General features: G+C 38.4%; 2 protein-coding genes across 3 annotated transcripts; both read left to right on the plus strand.

Moving 5' to 3' along the window:
- Nucleotides 1–212: 212 nt before the first annotated feature.
- On the plus strand, nucleotides 213–1,247 carry LOC110424974 (PRA1 family protein B1-like). Its single transcript, XM_021439708.2, has one exon. It carries the CDS (start codon nucleotides 356–358, stop codon nucleotides 1,010–1,012), a length of 657 nt encoding a protein of 218 aa, XP_021295383.1. The 5' UTR covers nucleotides 213–355; the 3' UTR covers nucleotides 1,013–1,247.
- A 151-nt stretch (nucleotides 1,248–1,398) lies between these two features.
- Nucleotides 1,399–7,514, plus strand: MRLK (meristematic receptor-like kinase). Of its 2 annotated transcripts, XM_021439693.2 has the most exons (4): nucleotides 1,399–2,123; nucleotides 3,272–3,444; nucleotides 4,738–6,541; nucleotides 6,628–7,514. In XM_021439693.2, exons 1-4 carry the CDS (start codon nucleotides 2,084–2,086, stop codon nucleotides 7,248–7,250), a joined length of 2,640 nt encoding a protein of 879 aa, XP_021295368.1. In that variant the 5' UTR covers nucleotides 1,399–2,083; the 3' UTR covers nucleotides 7,251–7,514. The 2 variants fall into 2 exon arrangements, with proteins under 2 accessions (XP_021295368.1, XP_089641211.1); XM_089785085.1 differs by lacking the exons at nucleotides 1,399–2,123; nucleotides 3,272–3,444 and having other exon boundaries at nucleotides 3,477–6,541.
- The last annotated feature ends 3,977 nt before the right edge of the window (nucleotides 7,515–11,491 follow it).

Consider the following 11,491-nt stretch of genomic DNA (forward strand, 5'->3'; position numbering starts at 1 on the left):
CGACTAATGTAATCCTTATGCGTTTCTAAATTTGCAAATTTAATCCTAAGATTAGTCACGTAATTATCACCTCTTAGTTTTTATTTTCATAATAAAAAATAAGAAAATGAGTTTCTCTCCCCTGAAAACCAGCCCATCCGAAACTCTTCATCATGACCGCTAATTTGAAATCTATACCCAATAAACCGTCTATTGTAATGCATGGAAGCGTAACCCAAAATAAAAACTAACACCGTTAGCCACGAGCTCCCTCCCCTCTTATCTTTGCGATACTTAAAGGCCCATTGCATAGCAACCGCTGTAACGTTGAAAGAATCGCACGCGCCACCAGCATTTCTGAACTGACCCGCCACCCATGGCGAACCCCGCGACCATTCCGATGACGAGCTCTCAAACCACGGCGGCTAGCGGGGCCCAGTCACAACCCCCGATAGCTACGCCCGCTTTCCGGGCGTTCCTTTCGCGCCTCACGTCCTCGATCCGTCAGGGACTCTCCCAACGCCGTCCATGGTACGAACTCATCGATCGTTCTGCCATGGCCCGTCCCGATAATCTAACGGATGCCTATTCCCGGATCCGCAAAAACCTCTCGTACTTCAAAGTTAATTACATAACTCTGCTCGTGGTTGTTCTCGCTTTCTCTCTCCTCTCTCATCCCCTTTCCCTTCTCGTCCTCCTTGGGCTCCTCGCTGCGTGGGTCTTCCTATACCTCTTCCGACCGTCGGATCAACCTCTCGTGCTCTTCGGCCGCACGTTCTCCGATCGCGAGACCCTTGGCGCGCTGGTGGTGTTGACCGTCTTCGTTGTGTTCTTGACCAGCGTTGGATCGCTCTTGATCTCCGCGCTTTTGATCGGAGTCGCCATCGTTTGCCTACATGGTGCATTCAGGGTTCCAGAGGACTTGTTTTTAGACGATCAGGAGCCTGCGAACACCGGATTCCTCTCCTTCCTTGGCGGCGCCGCCTCCTCAGCTGCTGCTGCGGCGGCCCCAGCAGTTGCCTCACGCGTTTGAACAACAGATCTTTGAAGCTGAACGTGCGTATGATTTTTTTACCTTCGTTTATGGTAAATCAAAAATGATTTACTGTTTTCATGATAGATTAAAAGATTCAATTGTAGCTTTGTTGTCTTGTTTGTATTTAGATTTGGATCTGAACTTGGATTAAGAGTTAGATCTTATTGTGTCGTCATTTGGATGTTCTAGTATTTACCACTTGAAATTTTGATTTTGATGAGATTTAGATTTAGGTTTAGCTCATTAACTACATCATTGTTTTATGCATTCTCTATCTGTTTATTGTGGAGATTTTATGCTGTTGATTTTTCATATCAGTTGTGAGAATTTAGGAGGTTTTGGAGGTAATTGTTGGTCACATCATTATTAAGTATATGAAGTTACTACTTGTAATTGTTCAATTTTCTTACACTGGCAAATTAGAAAGAATTCGAGATGGTTTAGAGAAAGGTTTATGCTAGCTAACTGTTGTAGCTGGTATGGAGAAAGGTGAAGGTTTTGGTTTTTACTTGTTATTGAAAGTGAGGGTTTAGGATCAAAAGAGCTCTAATTGGGCGCTTTAAGGGAATTTTTGTGTTTCTTTTGGTTTGAGTGAGTTCATTAAGGTTCTGGCTAGTTAGCTGGCTTGGCCTATAGCTGTGGTTTTTTCTTAAATATTGAATATTGATTCTAGTTGACAAGATGTTGGGCATTTAATAGCTTGGTTGGTTGGTATCAAGTAGAAACTAGGAATATTTTTGGCTTCAATGATTAGGTGATACTGTTTGGTTAGCTGCTGTAGTTTATGCTATTTTGATAGAGGGGAATCATCAACCTTCTCGTGCAAGGAATGAAATTTCTGAGGAATTGGAGTTAAAACTGTTCCATCTTTGCTTTGCCAAAAGTTGCCCAAGATTATTTGTAGTGCTATTTGTGAGATATGTCGGCCATTGTTGTTTAAGTTTGTGTTATTATGTAATATTGCTGGTACTAATTCAAATTTCTGTTTGCTTCCTTTTGGTTGTTGAGGTTCTGCTTGTAAGTTTATGGTGTGGGATTAAGAGTAACAATTTGCTGACCAAGAGCTTTATGAACTACAATACTAGCATTCACATGTCATTTCCAAATGGTAATATGGTCTTCTATGCTCATGCTCATACACTCATGGAACTCCTAGGTTCTTAGAAAAGTGCAATTGCAATCCTTGCTTGTGCTAAAACCCTAGCTTCTTATTTGTTTTTTGTTCCAAGTCACTAACATGCAAAGTAGCATCCATCTTCCCAAGAGTGATTTATGTACATATAATCATTTTTGGTGATGGTGGTTTTGGGCATTTTTACATAGATGACTGGCGTAAGATAACCCTTTATGGGATTCACCATGAGACTATTATCATTGTAGTGCGTAAGAAAGTGTAGATGGATCTTAACGGATCATGATTTAGGGTAAATCATATAGAGTAGTCCTTGTAACACCTAATATGAGAGCATGTAGTAGTGACTAGGTATTTGACAGTTAGACTGAAATTCTTTGGCTAGATGCAAATTATTAACAAATAGTTTTATTGCCCATAATATATTTGCCATTATTTGCCAAAAGTTGCTATTCATGTCATCCATGTCCAAAGTGTTCTGCTATTTACGCATAACAGTACCATTTTAAAAAAGTAATGCAGCCTCCATACCTCCCATAAACCATTATGTGCTGCTGTCTCAGCAAAGTTTTAGCTAAATAAGCATTTTCTGTTCTGGTAATATGTTCCGCATCAACTGCTGGCTCTTGTCCATGTATTGGATAGGCCAGGCTTGGAGTTGATGTATGGTAAAGCAAAGATAGAGATGGCGTTCTTCTAATTATTCTATGTTTAAACCCAAATTGTCGTGGAAGGGACATTGGAGTAGATTTCCCGGGTTCCTGGTGGAGTAGCTTTGAGTTAGGTTTCATATTCTGTCTCAAATCAGGTTCTCTACGTCTTTGGGTACGAGTCATGTTGGGCTGTTTTCTGTTACAGTGCGTGTACTAACTAGAGAATTTTCTTTGTACTCGTAACACATGAATATTCTATTGACTACAGGATGTACGGATTGAAAAATACATTTTGTTGCCGCACCCCAAGTACATGACTAATAAAATAATTGGCATTGTTGCTATAAAAATGGAGATGAGTGCCAGGAATCCTTAATGGCCATGAGAGTGGAAATATGCATTCATTCTCTGATTCTGAGTCGAAACCGCACATAATCATTCCATCTCTAATTCGGTGGCCCTGATACTTAGATGAAACGCGGAGTTTCTACCAGGCCAGGATGGAAAGAAGAGGCCTCCAATCAAGAAGGGAGGCAGCGGAAGTCCAGGATCGGGCCTGGCTAACGAATAGTCTTCTAAGAGCCAGGTCCAAACCTAATGATGATGATGACGACAAAGCCTTTTCGGGTTGGCAATCAGGACAGGTTAGCTCGACGAAACTCGAACCTTTCCAAAATGGGTACTCATCATTAACTGTAAAAAGGTTACCTCTCGTGTGTCGTTATTCTCACCGTACGAGGGTGAAAAATCTCGAAACAGCGTCTAATCCAACGACGTACATCGAACAAGGACCCCCGTCCTTACTTTATCGTTTTTGTCAGGAAATTCAAAGTTGAGAGACAGTGACATGTCATCTTAACTTCGTATCATTAAACTATAATCCCCCACAGCCACCTTGGGAAACCTCATGGCTGCAATGGTCATTCCAATTATAAAGGCTAGCCATTGTGTTTTGAAACTTTGTGACCTCTTTTATCGTTGATTTGATGATTTTTTTAGTATTGTTTTCATAATTTTACATCATGTGATGGTAGAAATAAATAATTTAAGCATTCATAACCAAATAAATGGATAATAAATAAATTAAGAATTGTACAAAAATACGATAATATGATGTATTAATTATATCTTAAATGGATTTTAAATAAATTTTAAATTCATATTATTTTGTGTTGTCGTACTATATACAAAATTATATAATTTAACACGAGCATATTTTGGTAATACCCGAATATAATCTCCTGCAGGTGTTTGTTGGTAGGACCCAATTGAGAAAGATAGCCGTTAGAGGAGCGGCGAGGGCAATAAAAGACCACATATTCAATCCATGAACTGGTCAAAGAAAAAAACAAATGTATAGGAAAATCATGGAGCATTGAGAATAGAGAAAAAAGAAATGTTAATGTTTTGGGTGTGATCAGAAAGAAACTAGCCGTTAGGCTTGTGAGTGGTGCAAGAGGGGAAGAAGAGCCTCTGCTCCCTTATTGCATCCACCTGACAATTTGTCTCCTGTTTTTTTTTTTTTTTCTCTCCCAATACAAAATGATTCTTCTCTCTCCCTCTAAGAGCTTCACGTGCTCTTTCACAGTAAAACCCCACCTCTCTCTGGGCTCTTCCTCTCTTACTACAAAACCCTCCCACAACTACCATTTCCCCTGTTTCATTCCTCCATGCCAATAGGGAAAGCAGAATCAAACTTGAGAGAAAGGAAGAGAGGGAAAACAAAAACGAATATATTATATATATAACTACTGTTTCTTTTTCTTCTTCTTTGACGTTTAGCTTTTTGTATTCTTTGCCACTCCTTAATGGCAATAGAGAAGCAAGATTTTGAGTTTTTGATTTGTAGAGATGTAGATTGGCGTTGCATTTCGAATAAGAAGAAGGAGAAATGGAAGGACGTTTCCCTTTTTTCTTACATTTTCTTGCTTCTGCAGCTGCTCGGGTGCTTCTTCATTCAACCGATTTCAAGTCAGGCCTGGGATGGTGTCATTGTCATAGCAGCTGATTTTCAAGCACTTCAAGCGTTTAAGCAAGAGTTAATTGACCCAAAAGGGTTCTTAAAGAGCTGGAACGACAGTGGCTATGGAGCTTGTTCTGGTGGTTGGGTTGGAATCAAGTGTGCTCAAGGGCAAGTCATAGTTATCCAACTCCCATGGAAAGGACTAGGTGGCAGAATCACTGAGAAAATTGGGCAATTCCAAGCACTTCGAAAGCTTAGCCTTCATGATAATCTCATTGGCGGCTCCATCCCTCAAGCATTAGGCATTCTCCCTGATCTTAGAGGTGTTCAGCTGTTCAGTAACAGGCTTTCAGGTTCAATTCCTGCTTCATTAGGTTCATGTCCTTTGCTTCAAACTCTTGACCTTAGTAATAATTCACTCACTGGGACAATCCCTGAGAGTCTTGCAAACTCTACTAAGCTTTACAGGCTCAACGTTAGCTTCAATTCTTTGTCAGGATCAATCCCAGTTTCTTTCACTCATTCTACTTCTCTTATTTTTCTTGCACTTCAACACAACAACCTTTCTGGTTCTATCCCAGATTCTTGGGGTGCAACACAAAAGAATAGCTTTTATCAACTTCAATACTTAACCCTTGACCATAACTTCCTTTCTGGAAGCATACCTGCCTCTTTAGGAAAGTTAAGTGAGCTCCAAGAGGTTTCTCTTAGTCATAATCTGATTACTGGACCCATACCAAGTCTTATGGGAAGTCTTTCTATGCTCAGGAATCTAGATCTTTCTAATAATGCAATTAATGGAAGCTTGCCTTCTAGTCTCTCCAACCTTTCCTCTCTTGTTCTGTTAAACCTGGAAAGCAATGATCTTGAAAATCAAATACCAGAATCCATTGACAGTTTACATAACCTTTCTGTTCTTGTTTTGAAGAGCAACAAATTTAGTGGTCCAATTCCAGCAACTGTTGGGAACATTTCCAGTTTAACTCAACTTGATTTGTCAGAGAATACGCTTAGTGGAGAAATCCCATTTTCTCTTGCTGAACTCAAAGGTCTTAATTCTTTAAATGTTTCATATAACAACCTCTCTGGTCCTGTTCCAACTCCACTCTCCCAAAAGTTCAACTCAAGCTCTTTTGTGGGAAATATTCAGTTATGTGGATATACTGGATCAACTCCATGCCCTGCTCCAGCACCTTCTCAAAATGTCCCTTCTTCACCATCCAAGAAATCGAGACATAAACATAGAAAATTGAGTACCAAAGATATAATCCTAATTGCTGCAGGAGCCCTTCTTATAGTTCTGCTTGTTCTTTGTTTCATTTTGCTGTGTTGCTTGATCAAAAGAAGGGCAACATCGAAGGCAAAAAATGGTCAAACAACCAGAGCTGCTGCTGCAGCAAGGGGTGAAAAGGGAACTCCAGCACCTGGTGGTGAAGTTGAAGCAGGAGGAGAGGCTGGTGGGAAACTAGTCCATTTTGATGGGCCCATGGTTTTTACTGCTGATGATCTTTTGTGTGCAACTGCGGAAATTATGGGGAAGAGCACCTACGGGACAGTCTATAAGGCCACATTAGAGGATGGAAACCAGGTGGCAGTGAAGAGACTTAGAGAAAAGATTACCAAAGGTGAGAGAGAATTTGAAAATGAAGTCAATGTGCTAGGCAAAATCCGTCACCTGAATCTTCTGGCTTTGAGGGCTTATTACTTAGGACCTAAGGGAGAGAAGCTTCTTGTTTTTGATTACATGCCTAAAGGGAGTCTTGCAACTTTCCTTCATGGTAAGTAAAATGCAATCTATAACTATTTTGATTTCTAAAATATTGCAGTATTCGTCCAGCTAATAATGTGTTCTATCCTGCTGCAGCTCGAGGGCCAGACACACCCATTGATTGGCCAACAAGGATGAGAATAGCAAAGGGTGTTACTCGAGGCCTGCTGTACCTTCACACTCAAGAGAACATAATTCATGGGAACCTTACATCAAGCAATGTGTTACTTGATGAGGACACAACTGCTAAAATAGCAGATTTTGGCCTTTCTCGTCTAATGACAGCTGCTGCAAATGCTAATGTAATTGCAACAGCTGGAGCATTAGGCTACAGAGCACCGGAGCTTTCAAAGCTCAAGAAAGCCAACACAAAGACTGATGTGTACAGCCTTGGGGTTATCATATTAGAACTCCTAACGGGGAAATCTCCTGGAGAGGCAATGAATGGTGTGGATTTGCCACAATGGGTTGCCTCTATAGTGAAAGAAGAGTGGACGAATGAAGTCTTTGATCTGGAGTTGATGAGGGATGCATCTTCCATTGGTGATGAGTTATTAAACACTTTGAAACTGGCTTTGCATTGTGTTGATCCATCACCATCTGCACGACCAGAAGTTCAACAGGTTCTCCAGCAACTAGATGAGATTAGGCTAGAGACACCTGCTAGTTCTGGACCCTCTGGTGATGATGGAGCAGCAGGTCCTTCAACAAGCGAGTGAGAAAAGGGTTTTAGGAGTTGGGTTTATGTATCTAGGCAATAGAGTATAATTCTTTTATTCTTACAAGGTATCTTAAGATATTAATTTTGTGTGCCAATCTATGAGTCTGTAAATATGAGTATCTTTCAATTGCTCGAGGATGTTGTCTTCAATTGTCATGATTTAGTTTAATAGTTGGTTTCCTTCCATCCCCTGGAAAGACTAGGCAATTTTGAAATTGTCTGCAATTGATTCACTGCAGAAAAGATTGTTTTTCAGTTAAAATTTTTTGGCCGGTAAGAGTAAGTTTGAATTCGAGTTCCTTTTGATGGCTTATTAGAGAATTATAGTTCCAACTTAATCAAGCATCTGCCATAAAATTAATCCCAGAAAAAATGAAAAGTTTATCAAAGTTTTGATCAGTATGAATTAAGAATATGATTCAAGAGAAGGCTCGATAAAGAATGGACCTCAAATAGGCTAGTGCCTCCAGTAATGATTGGAAATCCTGCATAAGATTATGACCTTTAGATTGTGATGATTGATCCATCTTCCATTGCTAAGCTACAAGCTTTATTCACAAATGTCATGGCTCTTGTAGTTTCAGTTCAGACAATGACAAGTTACAGCATGCCAGTCTCTAGTTTCTGGCCAATAAGCTTCAGTCCATGTGGGTGCAGGAATTGCTGAAATTGATGTTAAACCTAAACATTATGTTGCACTAATGAAATTTCTGGTGCAATTTTCAGAAGTTTACATTATTTTTGCATAAATGGAATTGCCGATGCTGGCTCTTAATGAATTTCCCAATATGGATTGCGTCAACTACAGCCTCTGGTGGGCCACACTGTTCATATAACCCTTTGTCAGAAGACTCAAACCTTCTAAAAAAAAGTGCCTTTCTGACTATCATTAAGAGCCTGTCAATCCTTTTGAAGGTACCTAAAAAGGGGATTTCATTACTGCCTTTAAATTATTTGTTTGGTGAAACTTTGTTTTTTGTCAAGTAATTCAGAAAAAAAAAAAAAAGAAACCCCATTAATTAGTTGTTCCATTTTGTGAGATTCAATCAGAAAGTGGTTGGGGGGCTGCATTTCCTTGTTTTTCTGTCAGCCATTTGGTTTTGGCCTCTTGCACCTTTATTTCATTTCCCTTCAATTTCCCTCTACCAATGCTAGTATAGCTTGTAAACCAAGTTGTTCATGAAAGAGATCAATCAATGTGTACCTAAAGAGAGAAAAAAGGGAACCAATTGTTTCACTTTAGCAACTTTTTCCACAATGCTAAAATGATGCTGATCAGTATAGCCCTTGATGCTTAATGGTATAGAATTTCAGGATTCAAACCAGGACAGAAACTGGAAACTACCATGGATATTGACACATTCCATGGTAATCTGAATGTTCAACACCCAAATAAGCGAATTCCTTTAACTATCCATCACTGTCTGCATAAATTTATCAGACAGCAAAATTTCTAACTCTAGCTGCATTTCCACAGAGCAGAATGCTGCAGTCTTTTTTGATCAGCGAATATGACTGAAATTGACGGAGTTAAACATTCCATAAGTTTTTCACACCAACCTATAACTACCAGTGAAAATGATAAGCTAAGAAAGCAAGTGGGGGAAATATATATATACATATATATATATATATATATATATATAACAGAGAGAAAAGTTTTATGGAAAGACAAAGCAGAAGTAAACTTTGACAAGGAAACTTCTGCTCTTCCATCAATTTTTTCATTTTCCTTCATTACTTTTAACGACCTCCTTTCGTACTTTTTATTTTCTTCTCAAGATTCTGAAAAGTCGATAACAAACTCTACCAACTTTGTTAATTGTTCCTTCAATTTTGTTCACCTATCTAATCCTAATCGTCTCTTTCTCTCTCTGTTAATTGACATGCTTCTCTTAAAAGAGACTAACCGTTGTCACTCAAACTTGTTTGGCCTTTGCTGTTGTTTCTGAGTAGTAGCCATTGATGCCACTGAACAAATTAACTAGTCCTTAAGGATAAATCATTTTTCCTTGTTTTTTAAGATATTTTCTCTTACAATTTCTTATAGCCATTATCTATCATGGTCATAGTATAGGGCTGGATCTTGAATAACTTATAGCATACACCAATAGATTCTTACAAAACAGACCAAAATCATGACATTAGCCCAAAACTTGGTTTCTTTTAAATGCAATCTACAGGAGTAGCTTTCATCACTAATTTTAATTCTTTCCCATTATTTTGTAACTCTAAAACGTTGTAGTATATCAGTTTGTTTCTTCCTACCCTATTCTGACAGTGACAGTTTCCTCCATTTGCTGTCTTTTCGCCATATGTTCCTGAACAACTAGCCAATGTCATCTCAGGCAATTCCAGACAAAACTCTGTTATGTTGTTTCCATTACAAACTTGGGGAAAAGGGTATTTTTATTTTTGGGTATTTAAGGATAAAACAATCAAATTTACTCTTTTTTTCACTGCAAAAATTGATTGGTGAAAGTAAAAGTTCTTTGTCTTTCCAGGAGACATTTTTCCTTTGGTGGTTACCAACTAAACAGGAAAAGAAAATGAACCAGGTCTTCCCTTGCCATTCAGTGGTTCCTTATTTTGCAACATTCCCCATTCTTTTTTTTCAAAGTTCATTGCAGCATTTAAGGTTTTTTCAAATGTAAGAAAACGATTTTCATTACAAATTACATGGGGTTTGATACAAGTACAAGCCATGCATATCTTAGTGGGAAAAAGATTATCTTGCCAATAGAAATTTAAGACCAAATTTTAATCAAAACACAAGCAACACGTGAGCAAACAAAATATACAGCGACAAGGTTCTACTGGTTTCATCAAACATGCCAACATTCAAGAAAAAAGAGCATACAGTTTCCTACTCAAGATGTTGTTTCGAACGTCCGTTAACTGTTTCATGACAACCTACCTAATTCCACATACAATGAAACTCCAAAAATGACCGGTTGAAGTATCCACCAGACTTGTTGTTAAGAAAAATTAGTAGTTAGACTCAATCAAAATCTCTCTTCATAGTCATAAATAACAAATAATACTTTCCCACCAAATAATAGTGGACTTCTACACACGATTTTGTTTTCTTTGAAAGGAGACTAGCTTAGATTCAATCTGTGGGGCTTTGAGTCCACATTCAACCTAAATTAATCGATTCAAACCTTTGGTATCAGGCCACGTCCGTGTGAGTAAACAGATCAAAAATGGTCTCTGACTCTGCCATGGGGCTGATCTTAAATGACTCTGACAGATTAAATAAAATTTTCTTCACTGAGTTAGTCATTTCAGGAAATTTATTAAACACAGCCTGTAAGCTTTTAAGCCTTCCAGGTTCTTTTGGTGAAAAGAAGGAAACAATTTTCAAATGAAAAGATTACATTAACCCAACAATTTTTTTTTTTTTGTTTTTGAGTGGGCCATTAGACATTTTCTTAATGGGAAACCATGGACTTTCCAGGATGTAATCTTTTCATTTTTCACTACTCTTAAGGAAAATGTCATGTTGGGTTAATGTAAATAGCAATGCCCTCAATCTCTTTCTTTCAATGGCTTAGCCAACATCAAATTGATCCCTGTCTAATTAGAAAGTTGAGTTCAAAGAAAGTGATATGTTTCCTGTCTGCAATGTTGAAGCTTAGTTTTCCAATGGTAATGCAGGTCCCTTTTCGATAAGGATAAATTTGCTCCCACGGATTAATACATTTTACACGTTTTCTATTTAAAAGAACAAATTTAAAATGAAAAACAATGGGTTTGCAAAAAACCCATAAAAGAGTAATCTCTATTGAGTATATGTACGTAGCTGCTTGGGAAATGTTTTTGGAGCAAAGTGTTACTTTCTTGGTTTGGCTAGAAAATAATGGTTTTGACTTTCAATCTTTAATTTGATGTGTGTACATCAAGGATACATGAAAATCATTTGATATCAGAATCAGCAACTTTAACTAATTAAGTAAAATATTTACAGGGACAAGACAGTTTGTTGCCCTACAAAATCTGGTGATAATGATGACTTGCTGAAAATCAAACCCCTCCCCAATGAAATCCGTGTGAAGCAAGCATTCAAGAAATTAGTCACTTTTAATAGGCTAGTGGGTGCAACAACTCCTACAGGTTGAACTAAGTTTTGCCTGGAATACGACCATTTTGCTGAATCAAAACCTAATCCGCCAACCTCAAACAACCTTCTAATCTTCCTATAAAAGGGCTCTCCTCTCTCTCTCTCTCTCACTCACA

This window comes from Theobroma umbraticum, unplaced genomic scaffold (assembly GCF_002168275.2).
Source record: "Theobroma umbraticum cultivar Fairchild unplaced genomic scaffold, ASM216827v3 scaffold_81.0, whole genome shotgun sequence".
Taxonomy (NCBI): Eukaryota; Viridiplantae; Streptophyta; class Magnoliopsida; order Malvales; family Malvaceae; genus Theobroma; species Theobroma umbraticum.

Excerpts from the sequence above, each read along its gene's own strand:
- LOC110424974 (XM_021439708.2), top strand. The coding sequence starts at position 356 with ATGGCGAACCCCGCGACCATTCCGATGACGAGCTCTCAAACCACGGCG.
- MRLK (XM_021439693.2), top strand. The coding sequence starts at position 2,084 with ATGAACTACAATACTAGCATTCACATGTCATTTCCAAATG. Across the intron at positions 2,124-3,271 it reads TCACATGTCATTTCCAAATG|ATGAAACGCGGAGTTTCTAC; the intron begins GTAATATGGTCT and ends CCTGATACTTAG. Across the intron at positions 3,445-4,737 it reads CGGGTTGGCAATCAGGACAG|CTGCTCGGGTGCTTCTTCAT; the intron begins GTTAGCTCGACG and ends TTGCTTCTGCAG.